Source organism: Falco peregrinus, chromosome 5 (assembly GCF_023634155.1).
Source record: "Falco peregrinus isolate bFalPer1 chromosome 5, bFalPer1.pri, whole genome shotgun sequence".
Lineage (NCBI taxonomy): Eukaryota > Metazoa > Chordata > Aves > Falconiformes > Falconidae > Falco > Falco peregrinus.
This window is the reverse complement of record NC_073725.1, coordinates 99,917,658-99,942,069: the sequence shown is the minus strand read 5'-3', so window position 1 is coordinate 99,942,069 and position 24,412 is coordinate 99,917,658. Positions and strand designations below refer to the sequence as shown.

The 24,412-nt window shown below is 40.3% G+C and overlaps 1 protein-coding gene across 1 annotated transcript in view; it reads left to right on the top strand.

Moving 5' to 3' along the window:
- The window catches only part of PTPRG (protein tyrosine phosphatase receptor type G), a 408,755-nt gene that overhangs the window by 67,144 nt on the left and 317,199 nt on the right, over nucleotides 1-24,412 (top strand). Inside the window, exon 2 of the mRNA XM_055804321.1 lies at nucleotides 23,260-23,364. Within this exon, the coding sequence (XP_055660296.1) occupies nucleotides 23,260-23,364 (105 nt within the window). The remainder of the gene's footprint in view (nucleotides 1-23,259; nucleotides 23,365-24,412) is intronic.

Sequence of the window (24,412 nt, the reverse complement as noted above, 5' to 3'; positions counted from 1 at the left end):
CTTTTTTCTTAGTTAAACAGAAGTGCTCCAAGAGTGCTTTTATTCTGTCTGACCTTGGGCTCAGGTTCCCGAAAGATCTGTGCAGCTAGTGAAAACCATATTGGACCTACATGGTGGTGAGTGGCTGATACTGTATCAAGGTGGTATACTTTGAACGTGTTCTGAAAATGAGTTACAGTTAACCTGGAATTTTGCAAGCAGGTACCAGGACAGCAGTGTTGCCCTTGGCTGTAATACATCAGTGGCCTTAGGAACTCAAGATTTAGTTAATGAAAAACTCTGCTTTGATGTCACCCTCCCCTGTTTCCTCGATTGGCATTGAATGGGAAATCCTCCAAGATCTTTGAAAAGAAGACTGCAAAGTCTGGGAGATGCAGAGGCAGAGGGACCAGAGGTATGAAAGCCACCGCCAGCTGCAGTTTCATCTATGACATTTTACATAAAAAGAACGCACAGCAGTGAAATACCGTTCAACTGTCATGAGATAAACTTTAACTGAAGTATAACAATGGTTTGGGGACTTCTACTCTTATAGGTGTAAATCTGTAGATTCACTGGGTTTATTCTGATTCAAAATTGTGCAGTTCAGGAAAAGCAATGGTCCTCTATTTCTTTAGAGCTCTGCTTATCAGAGCACTTAGGATGAAATCACATCCTTGTTGAAGTCAATGGCAAAGCTTCCACTTATTTTGATGGTGTCAGATTTCATCCATTGCAGATTGCTGAACATTATAGAATTCAGTCACATGTAATCAAAATATAAATGCAAATTGGTATCATCTCATAATGTAGCAAATACAGGGGGAGTATCTTGCTAGTGGTGGTATGAAAGACACATCTGTGCATATTTTTAATGCACCTATGCTGTGATGAACAGATTTAGATACTATGTCATTATGATCACAGGGGAGATAGATTTGCACTGTCATCGACTGATTGCTTCTGCTTATTCCTTGTTATTTCACAGTAAGAAATCTAGGAATTATGATGGACAAGGCAGAAAAAATAATCTAGCTGTTTGTGCTGTGGTTTTTGATGCTGGTGACCTTCTTTTCACCACTTGGATGTCAGATGCACTACTGAATGCTGAGAGGCAGTGGAGTTTCATTCTTTGAGAAACTGTGGAAGGGGAGAAAAAGTACCTATCCATTATTAGGAAGTTAATGTAATGGTGAAATTAGTGAGTGCTGATTAAGTATTGGCTGCTTCAGAGCCTTGTGTAGATCTTCTTAAATTGGTGTTGTATTGGATAGTGTTTTGACATGATTGCTTTAGTTATAGGAAATACTTCCCAGAAGCTTTTGATTTTCACAATGCTTTCCAGAGAAAAACTTCTCAGGACAGTGAGAGTGCCAGAGATGGGATTTAGGTTACTTACTTGGTACAATCAGTCAATTCCCTGATTAAACTGTTCTTGAACCTATAAGATAATCATAAGTTTAAAAAAAACAGAACTGCTATTTTAAAACTCAGCCTTTAAAAACATTGAGGGGGAAGACTTACCTCTTCCAAGTTGTCTGAGTCAGGGTGGGAATCTTTGTTACCCAACATGATTAATTTTAGGGAATGAAGCTTGTGAATCAGAATGGGGCTAGGCTGTTGAAGAAGGGGAAAAGTATCCTGTTTTCCAAGCAACAATTTTAACCTGAAAGCTAGTTCTTTCCTCTTATTCCCTGCTAATATAATGGGACATAGCAGTGGATGAAAGGTATAAGCTAGCTGGCAGAGTTGTAGACAAGTTGGACAGTGATGAGATAGTTTTGGAAATGATTGTGCGGAGTTGCATAACTGTCAAGTATTGCAAAGAAAATGGGGTCAGCATGTTTCTTCACTAGCAACCTGTAGGCCTGTATCTGTTACAAGGAGGAGTACAGGTGGGGTTTGCAGGCAGTTCTGGATAAAATGAGCTATATATTTGTGGTCTGTTTTTTAGGAAGCTTTGATTAACAGCTCTCCGTGAGGTTTCAGAGTCTGTTCAGCATTTCTGTCACCAAATATTTTGGGAATGAGGAGAGTGTTCCCACTGTTAAGGCAGTCACAAAAGAATATGTGAAGTATTTCTGGTAGCATGGTGAGTCTCCTCACCTAGGGTTTTGAATTAAAATTTCTCCATGAATGTGTACTGTGGTCAAAGGAGAAAAGTCTGTAAGACTTTCTTCAGAAAGAGCTAATACATCATTCTGATGCCTGTTACAGTGTGACATGAGATTCCTTTTATGCTGTATCACCATGACTAGAGATGTTCCCTTCCTTTGTAGTGGTGGTTGGAAGCTACCCAGGAGACACGAGCTTATGTCTCATTTCTGTAATATAAATCCTAAGTGCTACTGTGGAGCTTTTAATAGTTAACTGCTTCAATGTCAACATATTAAGCTGCAGGGTGTCCCCTAGATATTGTAAATTCATAGGAGTGTACCTACACCAAGGGGATGGAGGGTGGGGAGGAGGAGGATAAGGCAGGCGGTGGGTTTTTGCCTGGGCTTCTAATAAAATTTGTGTAATTGAATATGTACTAAATGAGAGCAGGCTCTAACAAGAGTAGATGAGCAGAATGACAATTAGGGCTGTGCACTTCAAGCTTGAAACCAGGAACGAGGGCAGTAAACATACCTGGTATTAGGTAGCCAGATAACAGAAAGTTTAAGACTTAATAAAAATGAGCAGTGTTCTTTCTTCAGCAACACAAAAAAGAGCAGTCTTGATTCCTGTAGCATTGTATCATGTCCTTTCTTTGTCCTTAATCAGCTGCAGCAGAGGCTTGGAGTTCAATACATATTGACTTAGAGCATATGCTGAAGTCTGAACTACTTGGGTTTCAAAACTTCAGTTGTCAGGAGCAGCATACAGATCTGGGTTAAGCTATCTGTCCCTTTAAAGTTACTTCTGCAGTATAGTCACACTTCTAATTCGAACATATTAAACTTCGAGGTGTTTAAAAATCCATGCATCCTTACCACTGAGCAGCTTGTTGGAAGAACATCTGTATAACTTATTACAGAACTCTGATTGCCTTTAGGATGGCGTTGCCTATGTCCATTAATCTCAGTAACATTATATACACATAATATATTGATAAAATGCTAATGACCTAAGTTAATGCCAATAAAAGCAGGAAATGAGGGTGTAGGAGTTCAAAGTGTAGCACTCTTTAGCCTTCAGTCTTTCTGGTTGGTTTATTTGTTTGCTTACTGATTATTTTCAAATCATATCACTACCACCCCACCTCCCACCACCCCCTGCATTGCACCAGACTGTATGCAAAAGCACGCATTGTGCCCAGATTCTGAACTAGCTATTCACACATCAGGGGATGAGAAATGTCCTCGGACTAGCCAGTGCACAAATGTTTTGATGTTCTGATCTCCTTTGCCAATTTGTGCTGTTCTTTGGGCACCTTCTGCACACATTGTTTGTTGCACCACTGCTACAGCCAACAGTCAGAGCCTGCCGTGCTCCTGTTGGCAATCAGTTATTGAGTTGTCTCATAGCATGCCAATCACTTATTCTTTTATTTAAAAGGCAGCTGGTCGCTTAAAAGATTTTCCACTGGGAGTAAGAGCACATTGAATGGTCTTGGTTGGAGCCTCTCAGAATATCTATCCTTATGATCAGTAAAACTAGCAGCAAATTACTGCAGAGCCAAACTTTGCTGCTGCTGGTACCTACACAGCATTGTGAAACCAGGTGGATTTCTGTAGCTGGAACTCAGAGGAGAATGCAGCCTGGAAAGGTATTAAGGCTTCCAAGTATTTAAATTAAAACTTAAATCTGAACTCTGTAACACATCAAATGGACAGAGGAGAAAGAGCAACAAAAATCAATATAAAAAATAGTTAATGCTAATGACATTTAACAGTGCTGCCCTGCAGTGTGTTCTCATTCAGGGAGGAGGCAAGTGTATTGGTTATTGAAATCTTACATAAAGTGTGAAATGAAGAATGTATGCTGGAGGGCATCAATATAAATCTCATAATATATTTTAAATTTTCCCCCTCCTAATTAAACCAAACGAAGCTTATGGTGATCCTCATGGGATTTTTCTTGAGAAGAGGGAAAAATGAACTGAATCTAGATTCTGTATGTTGAAGGTTAATTCTAATAAATCAGAAAGCAAAGATCTTGTAATGGGAAAGTATTTTCTGCAGTCACCCAATTAAATGTTAGAAGCTGGATAATGGAATAATTGTAGTTAGTCAATTGCTACAAAGTCATAATAGCTTGAGTACAACTAAGACTCCAAGGCAGTAAAATGCCGGTGGTAAAATAATAAACCCATTATTTCAATAATAATCTCAAGTTAATTAGAATAAGGCAGTGCAGCGTATTTTTAATACTAGACAAAAACAATTAGCATAGTACTTAGTAACAACAATATCCTTATTATCTGAAAGACAAAATAGGATTAATACAGCCGTAAAGCATTGAAGCCATATGTCAACAAAAGAACACAGAGCAAAAATAACTTTGTCAATAGCCCAAGCCCCAGCACAAGGGATGGAAACTTCCACCTCCAAGCAAAGGAAAGCTTGGTTGTAGCAGATGTATGGTGGAGTTTCTTCATATGAATGTGGTCTTTTCCCTGTGCCAAATGTTTATTTTTGTGGATTCATTCTTCATGAAATGTCTTGAGTCAGTTCTGGTTATTCCTTCTGCTTTTTTTTTTTTTTTTCTTGGCAAGATTAAGACATGATATATCTCCACGTGCCCGCCTGTGTACAAAATAACTTAAAGTTAAGGCTGGAGGGATTATTTAAATTATGGTCTGACCTCCTGCAAAGCACAGACCAGAGAATTCTGCTCTGTTATTCCTGTATTATCAGGCTGACATTTGAAGCAGATACGTGTTGTAGATGCCTCAGGTTTCAGGACTGTTTTACAGCATGCAGCAGTCAGTATTCTGACCCCATTGCTTCTTTAATGATAGGGTGAAAAACTGCAGTATGTTTTGTTGCAGTTGCCCTGATAGGGATCTGGAAGGCTGAGAAAACATTCGGCATTTGAACCAAGCCTCGTCCTAGAGCTGCAGAAAGCTTTCCATGGGGACGTGTGAACACTGCCTTTTAACTTGCAGAGAACAGTCAAGAACAAAATGCTGATTTTTGTTCTAAAAAATCTTTATTGTTGCTTTCAAGCTGATCCACTGATGTTACAGCATTTTGACTTTGGTGCTTTTGTCCCCCGGAGGCTCTTGGGTATTTGCTGTGTTTTGCAGGTTTGAGGTGAAATGAACAGTCTCCTTGCTCGCCCTTACCTGCATTGTTACTCACGAGGAAAATGAGGTACTCTTCCTCCATGAGGGAAAACGGTGACTAACAGTAGGTTTTGTATTCGAACCATAGAATCATTGAGGTTGGAAAAGACCTTTGAGATCATCAAGTCCAACCATTAACCCAGGTGATTAGCTCAAGTCCTCTAAGCTTCGCTGTCTCACTGCCTCTGGCTTGCATTTATTTGCAGCCTAATCTCAGATCAAGAGGCTGGTCAACCTGTCTTCTCACCCTCCTTTTGAAATTTTAGGAAGGATCTGAAGTGTATCCTTGCAGGATAGGGTAGTTTGCAATGCACTTACTTTGCTTTTCTGCTGAAATATGTTACTTGGTCGTTCAGGAATAGCACACAGGAGAGGCTTTCTGCTTGTGCTGCCTGACCCTGTGCTCAGCAAAGGCAATGCTGAAGGTCCTGTTGCCACAAAGGGCTGGAAGCTGTGCTTGGTTTCCCTGCTGAGACACCCAACAAATGCTAATCAACACAGTTCATTATCATATGTTGTAATGCAGCCATCTCATGGTAAGGGCTGTCAGCTGGGTGGGACCTGGGCTGAGCTGGAAATGGTTGCTGAAACGGGAAAAGCATTGGAGAGTTGCGGTATAGAGAAGAGACGGGGAAAGGGCATGTGGAAACTGAGAACATGGGGATCTTGTAATTTGCAAGCTGCTACTCATCGTGGTATATAAATCAGGAGTATTGGAGGTCTTTGAGCTTGCTACAGTTCTTTCGAAAATTAGTTCGTTCTTGGAAGTCATGGTTGTCTTGCTTTCTGTATGTGTTTTACAGATGAATACACATGTGTGCATTCTGGCAGATTTGCTCATTAATGTTGGTATAAGGAAGGCAGTGGTTTTGAGAAATTTGGCTGTACCAGAGAAATACCAAACATTCCTGCATAGCTACCGATATCTGGATTATAGTATCTGCCACGTTGCAATAATATTTTGCAATTTAAGCCCCAAGACATAAATCCAGGAACTGTGGCATAGTCGATAAACTAAAAAATTGCTTGGTGTGGATAATTATGGCAGTGATCTTACATTACATTTTAACCTACATGAGACCCTGCTGACTTGACAGTGTTAGTTAGTTCCTTTTCTTGTAATGCATGTTGCACTGCTTTGGTCTAGTATTCTGGGCAGAAAAAAAGGGCCATGGCTCTGTTCTGCTATGTCTACTCCTATTTTACAGTACAGCTGTTTGATAATCACTAACTAGTTTCCTGAAAAATCTAGGAGATGCACTGTAGGAAGAAATGCTCTAAAAGCATAACTTAAGTTTATTAGAATGGGATCTTAGCATTTTATTACTTTTTATTATCATTTATGATTTTGCTGAGACTTGTGCATTCCTCTTGGGCTCTATCACTGGGAATAATGGCTGACATTTGGTTGGGGAGCATGGGGTGGTGAAGGTTAGGGAACTTCCCCATTCACTGTCATGACAGTTTCCTATTTAATCTAGATAAAATAAGAATCCCGATGAAATATGGCCTATGATTAATTTATCTCATTTTGCCTTCTGTTAATTATAACCTACTGTCTGGGGAATTGGTAAGAGAGGGCAAAGTCTCGCATACAATCAAGCGTTTGAAAGAATCAAAAGATATAAGCTAATTCCCACAAACCTATCTCGGAGAGAGAGGCATCTCCCAAAGGCCCTTTACACGGTGGGAAGGCTCTTATTTTCAGCAACATCCTAATGTCTGTGTGTTGCTTGAGATTTTCATGATGCTGTCAGCTGCTGCAGACATATGGCTCCAATTGATTTGTCCTGACAATAACAGTTACCAGCACTCATTTCTCCACACTCAGAATGAGGCACATCTGTTATAAATTTGTTGACTGTCAAGGACCAGTAAAGACCTATCTGAAAAACATCCTTTTTTGTTCTGTACTTCCCCCACCCTCCCAGCCCCATATTAAGTGTGGTTGTGGCCTGCTGTCCAAGACTGTGGCTATTTAAAGGTCATTTCCATGGTATGATGTGTATCATGGGCATTGATTTTTATCCGGAATATATTGCTGTGACTAAATAATTCCCGGCTACACTTGCTCATTTTATTCTGGGAGTTCTTAGTTGTTCGGAAGGGTTTTGGGGGGCTGGCTTGGTTTCTCCTCCGAGACAGTAATTCTGCCCCTTAGCCCCATTTTAGGCTACTGGTGATTATTTTAGTGTGTACTTTTCCCTTTGAATGAGTAACAGAGCTTTATCTTGAGTCTCAGCTAGAGAATTCCTGCAAATTATAGGGGGACCTTACAGAAGAAAAAAAAGGCATCATTTTTTACAATATGGCAAATATACATAGAAATGCTTCTCCTGCTTTTAGGCAAGTGTCACACGAGCACATGCAGCATAAGGATATTCCTCTGCCACCCAAACCCCCTTTGTTTCATGTACATCTGCCAGTTTCTTCTGTGGTTTAATTCCTGGATGCACTTTGTGAACTAGTGCAGTGTTTGAATTTCTGTCATCACCCTGTGTTTAACTTTTGAAGGACAAATCAGTTCAACTGCCTGGATGGAATATTCCACTGGTGTTCAGGTCTGATTCTGCATTTTAACCCTGATTTGGCTGATAGCCATCAGATGATACTGAATAATGATTTATCTTCTCTGCACCTCAGTTCTTCTGTTGCTGACCACCTTTGCAAAATACTATGGTTTCTAACATTCTACAGGACTATATTTTTATCTAGCTGTAAGCTCCAATGTGTTCCCATTGCTCTCATCCACCAGAGTTGGAAAATGTAAATATCTAACACATATAGGAGGTTTATCTCTGTTGGCACTGCAGGGAGGACGTGCCTGCCTTACAGGTAGAAGTAGGATGCACAGGCACTGCAGGTATTGTGCTTCTCCTTGACTGGCTTGACTCATTTGAGGATGAGTTCTGTTCCTTTGCTCTGCACTTCACCTGGCATAAGGATGGCTGTAATAATACAGAGCAACAGGCTGTAACTGTTATCCTCTACTTCAGCAGGAGGAACGTGCATCTTGACTTAAGACCTTTGCCCTGAGACCATGCAAAGATGGAAGTTTTAGCTTTCTGGTATCCCTGAGACTTAATGAAGTTTAGTTTTGCATTTTCTTTAAGTTTGCATAAAAATGGAAAAGTTTCTTTTCCTGCTTCTCATTTAATAGCTGAAGCTGGGATTCATAACACTGCAAGGGAAATATTAATTTAAAAGAAAAATCCTTTTCTTCCACTTTAAATTAAATCTAAAATGAAGGGAGACATTTCTATTCCTCCTGCAGTAATCTTTCTTTTGTTTTTAATACAATGTATTATAACATCATAAATAGAAATGTAATCTTACTAAAAGACATGCAGCAAGTACTTCTTTATTAGAAACTTTTTAAAAAGAATAATTTACCAAGGTGAAATATTAATGCAGCTGGCTGGAAATTGCAGATTTTTACTAGGGCATAGTCATTTTTTTAAAAAGCAAATTAAAGTAGATATATTTTAAAGAAGTCAAATTCCAATTGTGCCAAGCTTTTACTATAATATTTTGGCACCGCTGTGTATTTCTAAAATATTTTTTTTTAAAAAAACCCTCTTTAATTTAAAATTTATCCAAACATAAATTAAAAAAAAAAAATCTGCCCTGTTTTTCCTTCTTTTCGTAATCGTAACCTTTAAGTGTGGAATAGGAACAGTTATGTTAGTCTCAATTTGACTGTTGTTTGACTTTTATGTAGTACAAATGAAGTTACACCAACAGAAGGCCCTTACCTTCGAATGACACAGTGTATATGTAACAACTTCCCACGTATCGAATTCTAAGGGGCATGAATGCGGCATGTGCTGCATCTCTCAGCTGTGTTAGACCTCAGTGGCAATTAAGAACTTGCAGCTCTTTCAATGATCCTTTCCTCCTGACTTGACATATTCCTTACTGTGACCTGAGAAGCACCTTTTTTCCTTTCCTTACCCATACAGAAAATAAAGAATAGTTATCGATTACATGTTGCTTAATGGGCTCTAATAAATTTACACTTACAATTAAATTTTTAAATAAAGCATTTTCAGATTAATTAGGGCTTGGTTCATTTGCAGTTAACGCTGCTCTGCTGCAGTGGAATAGCTAAAAATTGCACAAGCAGTCTCCTGCTGTGTCTTTCGTTTGTTTGTTATTATAGTATTAGGCTTACATGACTGGTTTACCAATAAGAAAGTAATCGGTGCCATCATAAATTCATGAAGGGTACTCAGCAATAACTTTGGCAGTTCCTGGCCATAAGTAGAACGCCAGTCTGTGATGTTTCTGTTAATATTTGATCTGTCTTGCAGTTGGATTCTCGCTTCTTTGCCCTGCCTCCAGCCTGCAGTGGCAGTTTTGGCTTCATGTTGCCCACCCTTCTGCTCCGGCTGCTTAGGGCCAGAAGATGCTGTTGTGTTCTTGTCCCAAAAAATTTTCTTTTTTTGACTGCTGTGAGCAGTTCCTTTCTGCTCACTGACTGGACCTGCCACCTGAATGCGTTCTTCAAGCCAGACCTTTCTCAGTGTAGCCTTGCTGTGTCTGAGCGTTTTGGGTTCTTTGTGCATAGCATCTCTTAAGAAATAGTCCTCCTTCTGCATACACCCAGCTACATTTTCCCTGCAGGATTTTGTCCCTGAGCGGTTTGAATGATCTTCACTGCTCTTGTGTCTATTTAGAAAGCTGTTAGGAAGACTGGTTTTCAAGCCTGTCTCTTAAGGTCTGGAACCTTTTTCTCTATTGCACCAACCTCCACATTCCCTGTGGCTCAGTCTTGTTCCACACATCCTGACTCCAGCTGAGGCTGATTGGCCCATTGCTGCTGCTCAGTTTTGAAGCCTCAGCGCCCCTTCTCTGTTCTTTTTGTGGGTTTTGTGGGTGAAAAGGAGGATTGTTTGCTGGGATTTTTGTGGGTGTTGGGTGGTTGTGTTTTGGACTTCCAAAATCCTGGCAAGTCCTAGTATCCATCTTAATAGGATAATAGCTAAGAGCCAGCTCTGCTGGAAGCTAAGCTTCTTGCAGCTTCTTGCTATTTCAGCAGATCTCCTTAAACTAACTTCTTATCTCATGTTTGTATCTTGTAGTTCCTTGCAAAGCAGTGCAGTAAAGAGATGAATATACTCCATGTGAGCAAAGACGGTCTTTGTATATGCCGTGTTAAGATGGATAATATCAGTTGCCAAATACGCTCTGCACCAGTCTTTATTTTCCTGCAGCCTTAAATCTAATCACATACAGTAGATGTTTTACAAATCATTGTTAACATTTTTTGTAGCTTTTTAAAATCCTGTGTTCAAAACTGATTTGGTTGTCAGTTGGCAAGTAGCTTGAGTATATAGATGCCTCCTTGTAATACATCACTTTGTTCATCAAAGAAAATTGCAATGTCAAGAGTCCTCCTCCCCCCATCCCTGAAATTTTGATGCATGTTTTTTGAAGAAGTCATGAAAGGATTTAAATCCAAAGCTGAAAAGCCTGACTGGAACTGATTGCTTTGAGCTTCTTGTTTACAATATATGGATTGGGGGTTAAAAAACACAGACAACAACATGGGGGTTCCTTACGGATAGTCTTACTTTTGATTTCTCTAGTAAAGACTGTGGTGTGGTGTATATGGAGAACATAAAGAATAACAATAAAAGCATATTTAATAATGAACAACTTGTTTGAGGAAAACTAATTTTTGATAGTTGGTGCAGTATTGACAGAAGGTTTTTATAGTTGTAAGATGCAGATTTGCAGATCCCTGTCATGGATAGGATAAATTCTGTCACAGAACAAGCACTGATATGCTGTCAATGTTTAATGCATTTGTTGTTTAAAAAGTAGTTTCCTTAATATAACAAATTTTTAGATTGTTTAGAGTGAGAGAGAATACCTGTTGTGATTACAATATCTCTTTTTTGTGGATGAATTAGAATATGGGATATTTCCATGAAGAAATCTTTTAAGCATTACATGAAAGGATAAATCTGGGGTGTTTTTTTTTTAACACTGATGCCAGCTATATAGGAGATGGAATATTGTTGCGGTTCACGGTGAAAGCATAAAAGAAGCATAAAATATGGAAATAGCAACTGTGGTACACATGCACACAATTTGGAATTAATTTGCCTGGGGGGAGTTATTTTCTTGAGTAATTAAACTTTCTGTGGGTATTGAGGACCATTCTGGGGCTTTCTGAGTCAAGTGGGGGCTAAGTACAAAGCTGTATTGTAATTAAATAGCCAAGCCGATCTGCTTGGAAAGTGAGAAACCTGCAGCAGTCGACAACCTGGCTTTCTGCAGGTGGGCTGAAGTCTTTATGAGGGTTCTTACAATCCTTAAGAAAACAATTACATTTGTCAGGCTGCAGGCTGTACACGAGATCACTCTTCCGTGGCACGGTGCTTTTGTTGTGTTTTTTAGCAATTTAAGTGCTTGTAATAACTGTAGGCTTAGTAACACTGGGAACTGGGGAGCGTTGCAGGGTGGTTGAGACTGGAATAGGAAGGGAGTGAGCTCCTTTGCCTGAGCCTTCCCAAGAAGAGTTGCTCTGGGGGACGTGAAAGCTTGAGCACTGAGTGTGCAGCTTTCCAGCTTTCTCCTACCCCTGCCAAGAGCTGACTTCTCTTTTGTTGGCCTGGCGATGTGGACCCGTTCAAAGTGGTTGGGAAGGCTGTATGCTTCTCATGCTATGGTCTCTGTTCTTAGCCAGAGCTGATCTGTAGTGGCACTCAAGCAAAGTATGTGTTGTTCCCACTACTTGTGTGCACAGAGCATCTTCTCTCAGACCTGCCCCCTGCTTAATAGATGGTGTGCATTTGAGCTCCCACTGTGCCCACCACAAGGTGAAAGCATCCCTTTGTTTCTTACCGAGCTCTTCATCTCCTTGTCTACTCTTGTGCTGTGAGAGCACTTCTTGCCTGAAGATCAACCCTTCTGAGTGCTCTAAAATCTAACTCTTTATGAGGCTTGTTATGAAAATTGATGTATGAAACAAGGAGGTACAGTGTGGAGTGGGACATCTGAGAGTTGAGAGGATATGAGCATGAGCACACCAAGGCAATGCCAGGCAGGGCTGAGCAGCCTGTGGCTGGGCTGGCTGGGCCAGCACAGAGTGGGGCACAAGGCTCGTGTTAAAGATGCTTTGATTCATTCTGTGTATCGTGTGTCATCCCTCGTTGTCTCTCCCTCCCTGGCCCAGGTCTTACATTTTTGGTTAAAAATGATATTTTTTTCTTTTTTTTTGAGTAATGGGTCTCAGACAGCATGTGGCACTACAGTGACAGTCTTGCCAAAGACTTTCTAAAACTGAGTTATTGCCTCCAGTATCTCTGTGCATGTGCCCCAGGATAGCAATTGGCTTTTTCTGCAGTGGTATTGCAGCATGAACTTTAATCTAATTCATTATCCACCCTAATGCTCAAGTCTTTCTGCATTACTGCTTTCTAAACAGCAGTCTCTCACTTCATTCCTGCACTGATTATTATTTCTCCCTAACTGCATAGCCTTACATCTATCTTCAGTGGGATGTCTCACTTACATCAGCCCATTTTAGTGAGTTTGCCAGACAGCTGAATATTTTTGAGTCATTCTTGCTTGGTTCTCCTCCTCTTGCTTTAGCATCATTTACATTTACTGAGAGTGGCATTAGCTTTGTTATCCAGATGGTTAAGTTGGTTATATAGGAAAGAACAGTGACCCTGTGCCTTTTCAGACCGTGCTGCATACCATTACTGTATGATTACAGCGTGCGCCATTGCTGGCAGTTTTTATCTATTTATTTCATCTGAGCTCAACTACTGCTTTCTTGCTCTTGCTGCCAAAGGCCTTTGTGCTCTTGCTCTCAGTAGTATGAGGTTTTGTGTAGAGATAGTTATTGCATTCTCCACAGACAAATGACCCAGGAACCAAGTATTATTTTTGGACCCTCAACACCACCAGACCCTCCTGCTGGGAAACTTCAAGAAAAAAAAATTGCCTGGGTGAAAACCTAATTGTGAACTGCAAAGCAAAGATGGAAGTTTGATTCATTTAACAGATTAGCTCTGTAGTATTTATAGTGTCTTTTCCCTTTGAACAATGCAACCTATTTGGAAGGAGAGAGTTCTCAAAATGGTAGGTCATGTTTTGGGGGCGTATCTCCCTGACTAACAACTTGTTCAGTCAGCACAAAAAAATTTCTATCTCAGTTTCCACTTTAGATTTTATATTTTGGGAAATAAATGTGGATGAAACCCTGTGCTACAAAATCTGTATGTAATACAAGCTGTCAGCATAAAAAAAGAAGAAAAAACATGTTTTGTAGATCATAAGCCAAATTAAATACATTTTTACACAAATAAAAATGAATGCTTGTTTGCTTGCTTCTACTCAGCTTTTAAGTTTGATCCTAAAATAATTTTTGTGGATCTGGCTGGAATTACTGTCACATGCTGGAGGCACTAAATCTGGCTACCTGAGTGCTACTGATCTCTTTCAGTGCAGAGTGATACAAATCTCATGTTATTTCTGTTCAGTCTGGGGGAGCGTGCTGGTTTATGCCTTTCCATCTTTTCTCCAGGAGATTGTGTAGCTATAGATGGTGAGACCTGATGGCAAACTGAGAGGAAGATATCTCACAGTGGGACTAGAGCATTTCTCCTTTCTTTTCTTAAATAGTTCTTTATTGAGCTTTCCACCTTCTGCATTAATTTGAGAGCCTGAACCAAATAACCAGGAAGAGATTGATGTGGCCTCACTTTATTTCCCACAGTCAATAAATTGTTAAATGGGCCAAAGGACATGGGTTAAAAAAATCATTTTGTATAAAGAATGAGGGATTTTTATTAGCTGACAGAGCCCCTGTCTCTAAAGACTTTATAATGGTGCAAGTTTGATCTCATGCCATGCAGTGGGAACAGCTCTGTTGGCTTCATAAAGTGCCTCGCTATTCTCCATGTGAATGAAATTAGCACTGTGCCCTGCATTTTCTGCTGAATGAATACTGGGTTTGCTGTTCCTTCAGTGTTAGAGGCAGGTGAGTTTGAAGGGATGCCCTGGAGTGAGGACTCGGTGCGGTGTCAGTGCGGACCTCTCCTCCCCAGGAGAGATCTGTCATGTACACAAGAACAGAGTCTCTGGGGTCGCTGCATAAGTTTAGCAGAGAAGACCTCGGGTTGAAGGTACGTGCATGCTTTTTTTGATATAAGGCAGAGGTGGCTTTAATGGGATGATGACATGAGTAAATGAAACTGTAGGCTACCTACAGGGAAGCAAGATGGCAGCCTGGGTGGATGGAAGTCAGGGAGAGAGCAGGTCTGCATCACAAGGTCCTTGCCATGGTTATTTGGATGACTCTAGTACACTTTTTATTTATCTTTTACCAAGATACTTCTTATGTGACTTAGGGGAATCTGTTCTAAAAAATAAGGCTGTACTATGACAAATACCGTCAGTGGATACAAGCAAATTATTTCCAGAGTAGAGAGGTGAAACTGGTGATTTTGTGTGAGTTAGTGTGGTTTTGTGAGTATTACTGGATTTAGTGAAATGAAAATGGTATGATTCTATATTAAACAAGGAAGTGAAGGTACAAAATACTCCATAAATATCACATTTATCTGCTCTTCAGAGGCTGCTCTTCTAACACTGTGCATGCTGCAGCACCTCTTCTGTGAGGGTGAGAGTAAGACAGGTGGATCCAGCCTTAAGGTTTAGGTACTTGAAATAAGGCATGAAGTGAAATAAAGCCCTTTTGCTATTGTTAATTCATCGTACAAACAAGTCACTTGTATACATGTGTGGCTTATACATTTCCTGGATAAACCGTGCCATGAATGACGAGACCAATCTAGCCCCTTCTGGGTGTGCCAGTGCTGATGGATTCAGGTCTCTTCCACACAAATACGCTGTGCTGCCTCTGCATTCCAGCTTGTTCCAAGCTTGACTTCAGGCTTGCTCTTGGGGAAATGGTGCAAAGGCACTGGAGCTGGCTGTGTAAGCAGTCATTTTGCTGTGAAACCTTGGTTTCGTTGCCTTGGTTCAGTCTAGCAAGGTTACTCTAGATATCAGAGAACTGACTTTATCTGTTTTCTCCCTAATATCTGCTGTGATTCAGTCAGCATTGGCTGAGAGACCATCAGCTTTCTTGTGGAGGTCAGCCTTGCGTATGAACCTCTGCTATGAAGTTTTATTTCTGCTTTTGCATCGTGTGTTGTTATGAATAAAATTCAGAGGTGACATGACCCTTCTGAAATACAGCATGGAGAGGCGATGAACAAGGATAAGGATTCCTCCTTTTAAGAAATGCAGATAATGATGGTTAACAGAGGTCTGAGGGACTGTGAAGGATGCACAGACTAAGAGTTTTCAAGGTTACAGAGTTTTCAGATGCTCCCAATTATTTTTCTGTCTTGCTACCCAAATCAGAAGTGCTTAAAAGGAGTCCATTTTTTAAGACGTAATGTGCATTAGTCTTCTCTAAGGTATTTCGACTTAGATGACCAGAATACCATTCTGGTACAAAGAAAACTTTGTCTTAAAGTTAAATGGGGTTTATTTCTGCATGCAGGGAGGTGTCAGGGAACAGTTTGGTGGGATGAAGGATTTTCTCTGGGTTTGGATCACACACAGCTGGTTTTGATACATTTGCAGTTCTCAGTGATGGGGGATGGATGTTTCTGAAGTGGGGGTCCTCAAACATCGTTTCCGCACCTATCACCGTTGCATACTGTTTGCACTGTGACACAAACAGCAGACCTTCCGTCCTGGAGGAGTGCCGTTGTCTGAGCTATTTTTTTCTGCTAAGCATTTCTGCATTTTCTCAGGGAAAAGATTACAGACTGGGGGTTTTGTTCATGACTTGTTGCTCACACATGGGTAGATTTGAGCTCACGTAGTGCAGTCTGAGAACCCTTATTCTAAGGGTATTCCCCAAGCTCTCTGGCAGAAAATTTACTGCAGGGCGCCACCCTCCTGGAAGGGGTGGGAAGGGGTGATGTTGCATTTGGTTTAATTTGTGTGGGTTTATATTGAGATGGAAATTGTTGGCATTGTTGGTTATCTGGCTGACTTTGCTTATTCCTAGCAGAAGTGCTGCAGGTGATGCCAGTTGACATCAGTGGTCCAAATTTACCAACTATATCATACCTTGCACAGCTGATGCCAGCAGACTGTAAGCCATGAAAATGCAAAATCAAGCCTTTTCTAATCATCCAGCAGCATCTGTCTCTTCCTGGCCTCCCAAGCTTCTTTTTCTGGGTCCCCTTAATGGGGCATCATTAATGCAACTTGAAGTTGCATTACTGTCTTGCTAATGAGCTTTTGCTCATCTTGCTTATAAAGCCAGGCAGCCTGAGAGAAGGATCTGTGGGAGCTCATGACTGAGGAGACTGGTTTGCTTTTCCTTGGGTGGGCATCTGCTCTGCTAGAGAGTGGCTGATAGCACCGGGCATTGCGGTACACTTTGGTGTCCTTGTTCTGGTTTGCCATAAGGCTTGCTCTGAAGGAGGCGATTTCCCTGTCACGCTTAAGCTCCGTCCCTTGTAATGCAAGGAAAAGACTGCACTGCAAACCTGTTTTCTGTTGCTTGTTGACATCAGGTGTAATGCCTTGGGACTGGCATTGATACATTGGAGTAATATAAAATTGCATTACACTTTACTTGCTGGCTTTGAACTCAACAGGTTACCAAGGGTTAATGCACCTAGTGACTGGTGTATTCATGTTTGGGATATGGGCTTTTAATTCTGCTAGTTAATTTAATCCCCACAGTTTGACAGCGTGTTCCCTGGACTATTTTTCATCTTCAAATTGCAGTCTGCTGGTTAGTTCCTGTAAAGGCCTGCTGTGCTCTGCATTTATATTCTTCTTGGGATTTGCGCTGTTACGACGTCATCTATCAGACACGTGAAAAACGGAGAATGAATGGTGTGAAAATTCCTCATGTCATTTTTAAAGATAGACCTGTGGATTGTGCTCACGCAGGAATTAAGGGGTTGCCTGAGTGACTGTCATCTGGGAAAGGGATATACATGTCCTGGCAGATGTAGCATCTCGGTGTCTGTTATTTCACTTAGTTGCAAGAAACTTTTGATTTGTAACTCCCATATTTCATTAATGGAAAACTGCGAAAATTGCATGTGCATTCATAAGAGAATAGATTTTTTCTTTTATCTGGTAATCAGAAGAAATCTCTGCAGTATAATCAAAGGAAGAAGTCTCAATCAGAATATAATTTGTTGATACTGTCTGACCACCATATGCTGTTCTAAATTTCATCCTTCTTTGGCAAGATATAAAATACTCTGCAAAATATAGTTGAAGAGTCTGTTTAAAGTAATGCACTATCAAAATGGATTAGCTGTGTCTGAAATATTTCTAGATTTATTTGCTGTCAAAAGGTGGTAAAATATTTAAGGCAAATAGCCTAGTTTTGTTTAGGAAGTTGCCTGTGAAAGAGCATAGAGAGATGAATTTAACCATTATTTATTTTAATTGTACAAAGCTATTTCAATTGTTTAATAGTATACATTTATTTCCTATCAGTCCCATGTCCTGTCCATTCCTGTCTCTCCTTCCCTCCCCTCCCCCCCCCCCCCCTTCCCTTTTAGCTCCTTTGACATTTATTCTAAGAAATTGCCCAGAGGACTGAACTGTTTTCAGCAGAGTGTGTGTTACAGTGTATAGCATTGTGGTGTCTTCAGCTTACCTGCTTCTCTTTAGCACAGTTTGATTAAAAATACAGTAAGTGCACCTAGATAAAGATGCTGCTTTTCTTCAGCTAGGCTTGCTTGAAGCTTTAGGCTTGCAGATGGCTCAGTGTCTTGGCTCAATGATCTCTTAAACTTCATTTAAGAGATGATACAAAAGTCCTTCAGGTAATGTTTCTGTGCCCCCTCCACCTTGTAAAATGCAGTGTTGGTTGTGCAGTCTTCAAGGAAAAATTACAGGCATTGATTTGGTACAGAACTAATTGCTAGCATTCCTTCTGATTTGGTGCGGTTTTGCTACACACTAGCAAGAATTTATTTCTAACTTCCGTGCCTTAAGTGTTTTCATAGTGTGACACTGCTCCAGGTTCCAATAGCCATGTCTCTTGGCTCCACTTGCTTTCCAGTGGTAGCAGCAAGTTGGACTACATCAGTTAAAAAGCATGGCCATGTTAGGGACTAGGAGTAAAACTGATTCAGCTGCTAGTGTAATCCACAGTGGCAAGTCACGGAATGATTATGAGCTGGGCAATCTGTTTACCTTTGACTTTGTACCATTTTAATCAGAACAGCTGAAAACAGATTTGAGTGCAATCCTTGTCTTCAAAGAAGGCTTAGAAGAATCCATGTTTGGCACACAATCTAGTTAATCTACCATCATAACTAATGATTTCACCATTCAGACATAAAGTATCGACCTTAAAGGATTTTCCTTACATAGCTGATGGCTTGATACCTTTTAAACACTAATGCCAAGGGTATAATCTCTCTGAATAGTATAATAGCTTTATATTTAAGGTAGATTGGGGATAAAATTTTGTGTTTTCATGTGAACTATGAATACCAGTAAGGTATTCAGGCAGGAATTACGTTATCGTACCTCTGAGGGCACTTATCAAATAATTTTTATTGGAAAGTTAATACATTGAGACGGAGTGAATGGAAAGCTGATCAGAATGCTAAGGCATGTTCCAGCATTGCATTGCTTTTGCTGCCTGCAGATATGCAGCATGGGTTGATTCATTTAGCACATCATCTAAAATCATGTAGCGTTCAGTACCGATTAGAATTATATGAAATTGTGTGTAAGAGATTTCTCCATGTTAGCTCTGAAGGATCCTCTATTCCTTGCAGAAGTAGTTCTGATAGGCACAGCACAACTCCACTGACTGCAGGTGTTACGCTTCATAGGTGCCAATACTGCACCAGCAGCCAGAGGAGTTGCTCAGGATTTAATTTCACGCTTGTGTATCTGAGTGTAAGATTGGTCCCCTTCTCTTCTAATCGTGTATCTGCAAGTCTCAGACCATATATTATAGTATTCATTACTCCTCTTCCATTAGCACTGGCATGATGTATCAAATGAAACCTCACATGGCAAGGGCTTCTGCTGTCCCTTTTCTTTCCCTCTGCCTCCTGATGCATGTATGTGCCCATATTCCAGCCCACCCCTCTATGTTGGCTGCTGCATTTTGAGCCTTGTTCCTGCCCCTCCTATTGGCCTGATTTCCACTTCCCCAGCTTTTCAAGGGTTCCCAGAAGAGTGGAGCTTCCCTGTGTCTCCTCTGTGCTGGGCCAGCACATCTAATTGCTGGCTCTTCATCAGCATCCAGTTTTGCAGGAGTGGAGCAGGAAACCACTTGGCTGCTCTCAGTTCTTGAGCTGTTAACTGTGTCCCAGCTGAAAAAGGCTTGTGGAAACCTGTAGCGATTGGTGCTATTGTAACTTAATGTTCTTAAATATTTTCCTCTAAACTTGTTTGGATGTTAGAAACACCAGAAGATACCAATTGAGTTAGTCTTTTATTTGCATGTGTAGCTTTTGAAACTGTGGAACTGAGCATTTCACAAAATAGAATAAATGTACTCTAATGGCTGGAGCTGAACAAAGTATTTCAGCTGTATTTATTTTCAGTGAAAAAAGTAGATTCAGGAGCACTGAGATGGCTGTTAAATTTTCATTGGTAGTATCAAGTTGCTTTGGTTGGAAGGTGCACCTCCACCCCCACCCTCAAAGTCTGGAAAAAGTAACAATTCTGCCTGAAATACAAGATGGTTTTGATTTATGAAGCAGTTTCTTTTTTAAAATAACTTGTCTTGAATGCTTTGGCTCTTCCGAACTTCTACCTGAAAAGCCACTGTTCTGTACTTTGTACTTCTTCAGTGTGAGAAAGTCCAGTGACCCTAGTTGATATAACGGAACAAAAGCACCATGAGATTGAGTCTGTGGTTTCCTGATGACCTTACCAGTATAAGATATATTGCCAAAAACAGCTATTTGTTCCCACAGTGTGTTCTTGGAGTGTTTGTGTGGCCCCATCCAGACATGCGTGGTCATACAGTGAACAGACGAGGCAATGGAGCTGGCTTAGGGAAGAAGGTGGTGTCCTGATTTCTGATAAGAGACACACCATTACCTTTCTAGTTCACAGGCTTGCCGGAGATCTTGACCTGTCATCCTCTTCCCAGAGTTTTTGCAGCTATCCAGTTAACTTATATATTTTCTACATTGCTAATGACTACTGAATTATTGCACGTTTGTAAAGGGATGATTGACATTAATGCTGGGCTGCCTAAAAATGATGCAGGATTTTACTTAGAACAGGCTGTTCCAATTTGTTTCTTTTTCAGTCCTACAGAAGATGTTTGGTGGTATAACCAGCAAGCTCCTTCCCACAGTTCTATTGACACATACTTCAGCTGCCCTCTTGGTTTGTAACATCCTTTTTGGTGGGAATAAATTTGTGTACAGAATGGCTCTTCACCATTTATAAGTATAGATAAATGTACAGATCTATTAAGTGTCTATGCAGAAAACTAAACCTGCATATTTTTACAAGAATGTCAGGGTTTTAATTGCATAAATAAGATGCTGACTGAAGCAACTGTTCTATTTTATATTAAGGTTAGGCATGAAGGCTTGGATTTGCATAATTTAATTTTCTGCACAGAGGATACTGAAAATCAATGGTATGATTCATAGCCACATCGTGGTTGCCATGTGGCTTTTTGATGGTTCAAGCTACAGGAGTACAAAGGGGTTTAGAACTTCAGATGGTTTGCATTGACTCAGAGCCTTTTTACTTTGAACAAATATAGATTATTTAGATGTAGTTTCTTTCGTCTGGTGGTGAGTAAGCCAGAGAAGGGCTCACTGGGCAGGTACCTGCAGGAGTACCTTATTCCTTGTAGGGGGCAGGGTGAAATCTTTCATCTGCCTGCAGGAATCAATTTTTCTGGGTGACAGAAGCCTCACATCTATTTGCCTCCTCTATGTAAAGGATGCTTGGAAGAAAGCTGCTGTTGTCTTGTATTTTGTAATAAGGAGAGTCTGTAGGTGTATTTCTCAGCACATGTGATATGAAAGTGAATAATTGGACCTTTTTTACTGATAGCATTTACAGTCATCCACTTAGTTTATTCCGATGTTCTCTTCCTTGGGACTTTCATGGTCTCTGATCTTTGCTCAGGTTTTTGGATTTTTGTTTTGCTTCCCCTGCCTCCCTGAGAGGGTGTGGGTCTCCACATCCCTTACCTGTTCGTTCCTGCTGAAATGAGTGTCTGTTGCCCCCCAGCCAGATAGACATCTTAAGGTAAACCAGAAGAGGAATGTGATGATATTGTGTTGCCTACAAATCCTGGTAGCATGACATGTTCCAGTGTTTCTAGTTTGCAGCCTGAAGTGAATTAGCATTTAGGAAGTTGCCAGGAAATCTGGAAAACTCATTCAAATCAGATGCTCACAATAAATTGCACAATTAGTACCTTTGCTTGCACAAGAGAAAATTTGGCAGGAGCAAACCTGTAATAGCTTTCCTGAGACTGAATGACTTTCTACCACTTCAGGATTCCAGAATCTGCAGAAATCCATGATCCATGTTGTGGAGTGAAGGTTATCTATAGAGCCGTATAGCGTACATGGATAGTCCTCAGACACAGCATGCTCTTTGCTACTCTGATACTGAAGAGGTGTCACCCAGAAGCTTTTCTAAAGGGAAAGCAAGCCAAATGCTGACTTACTGGTGCTTGATGTTCAGTAAAGTCCTGTTACAAGCTTAGCTTCAGCCCAGATGTGGTTGACCTGGAAACAGGAAGGAATATGGTGCTTGGTGACTGCATATGGGTAGCAGTACTTTACATTGTTTTCTGAAGTTTTAATTTGCATTATTCAGCTTGTTTATTACCAATCAAACAAGTGGTTTGGAATCAGTTGGACTTAAATTGCCATAAAGCCAGTTGTTGCGTATTTGTTCTTCTTTGTTTGTGGATGTAAGGTGGGGTTTTTTTTGGTTTGTTTGTGCGTGTTTACTATAGCAGAAAAGTTTTTGGTTGAGGTGCTCTGAGAAAAAATAATTGGATCTATCATAGACTTTCTCTTGACATTTGTGAATTTACATGCGTCCAGTTTGGTTCAGTCAGATGCATAGAAACAATAAGAATTTTGCATGTAAAAAACTGAAATGACCTTATGGAAGTTAAGCATTCCTTTACAAGAGAAAATAATATATGGTTTGATGTATAAAAGAAAATCCTGGGATGCAATGTAGGATGTGTTCTTATCTGTTTTGGTTGATGAATTTAATTTGTTCTAGCTTGTGAAGTCTTACAAAGATTTTTTCATTGCTGGCTTCTCGGTTTCATGTTGCAAGGCATTGGTATTGCAGCTGGCTATTTTGTCTGACATATGCAACCTTCCTCAGGCTAGAAGGCAGGGCTACATGTCTGTCTTGCTTCAGTCAATTGCATGAAGTGATGTTACTCAAGCCTTGCTTGTATTGGGACTGCTACCCAGTGTGCTGTGGACTCAGGTCCGGGGGCTCTGCATGGAGGAGGTTAATTCAGTCCTGAGTGAATCAGTTCTACGTGGGATTTTCAGATGAGTTTTAAAACAGGTACAGTTATGATAAGCAGGGTAACACTGTACTGGCATATTACACACACTTGCATCTGTATTCTTCTAAGGATCTTGATAATTTTGGTGTTGAATTACAATTAGGAGCTTGGTAACCACTAGCAAAGGAAGCTGTCTTTTGGGTCTGGACAGAGGAAGCTTGGTCAGATGACTTGGTTCATACTTGTCTATATTGGAATTTCTTTATGGAAGTTACTGGAGTTATGCAGGCATGTGCCAGATCAGAATAACGCCACCAGTGAGTCCTGGCTTCTGTGAATCATCTTGGGATGGTGGGTTTTCACGGGTGAGGAACATGCCTGTTAAATGTTTTCTAAGCAATGCCAACTTTGTAGTCTCTTTTGCAAAGATTTAATCTCAACAGTGTAAACTCTAGGGAGTAAATAGCACTTTCTTAATGATTTATGCTTTTTCTCTTTCCAGCTCTGACTGAAGGTTACGTTGGTGCTCTGCATGAAAACAGACATGGTAGTTCTGTGCAGATACGGAGGCGAAAGGCTTCGGGGGATCCTTACTGGGCATACTCGGGTGAGTTGACTTCTTCAGAGGACTGAAACATAAAATATCTCCAAAATCAAATTGTTTACTTGCTTTTTGCTACTACTATGCTCAGAAATAGTTTAGATTAGATTTACAGTGAATTTTCTTCTGCTGACTTCCTTGCAAAACTGCCTCTACAGGCATCCTCTTCTTTCTTGCATTTATGCCATTTACCTGCAAGATTTGCCTTGTTATTTTGTTCCTTCTCTGCCTTCTTTTAGTTTAACGCACCCTTAAAAAGGCATCCTCTCACAAATTTTTCTTTACTTTTCCTGTCCAATCAGTACATTCTCAAGCTCATAATTTGCTTACCCTGTCAAGCCATCTAGGAAGACTGAAGGCATCCATATATATATCCAGATGAAAAAAAACAAAAACAAGCAAACAAAAAAACCCTAAATATTTTACAATTATTTCCTTGTATGCATATATTTTTGCGGTAGCATATAATAACGACAATGAGACCTGTCAGTGCAGCATCACACCAGGATGCATGATGCTGAGAAGGCAGGACATTGGGAGGGTATTTGATTGTTTGTCCCACTGCTCTTACAACTCTTATGGAAAACCTGATGTGTCGGCACAATTTTGAAGTGCCACAAATCAAAATATACTTCAGAGTGATGTCTTTGATGTATGGTTTGATGGATGGTTCAGGTCTAGAAAATTCCAAGCCTGTATTTGAAGTTGTTAAAAAAACCAAGAACTTGAAATCTTATTAATAGCTATGTTGACTCTGGGGGAAAATGTCTAATATCTAGGAAGTTTTTATTTCAAGATTTCAAACATCGTAATGAACTTGTGCTTGCTTTTTTGGAAGACCTGAGATGCATTTCAAACATTTGGTGCTCATCAGAGAGGAATGTTGTGCGGGCCTGCTTTTAGCAGAAGGAAGAATACTACTTTCTAGGAAGATTGAATACTGATACCAGATAAACAGACAAATGTTGATTTTTAACTGCCAACTCCTTTCTTTTATACAGACCATAAATTTCAGTGGAAATGAAATTTTATGGGTATACTTAGAGGTTGTTTT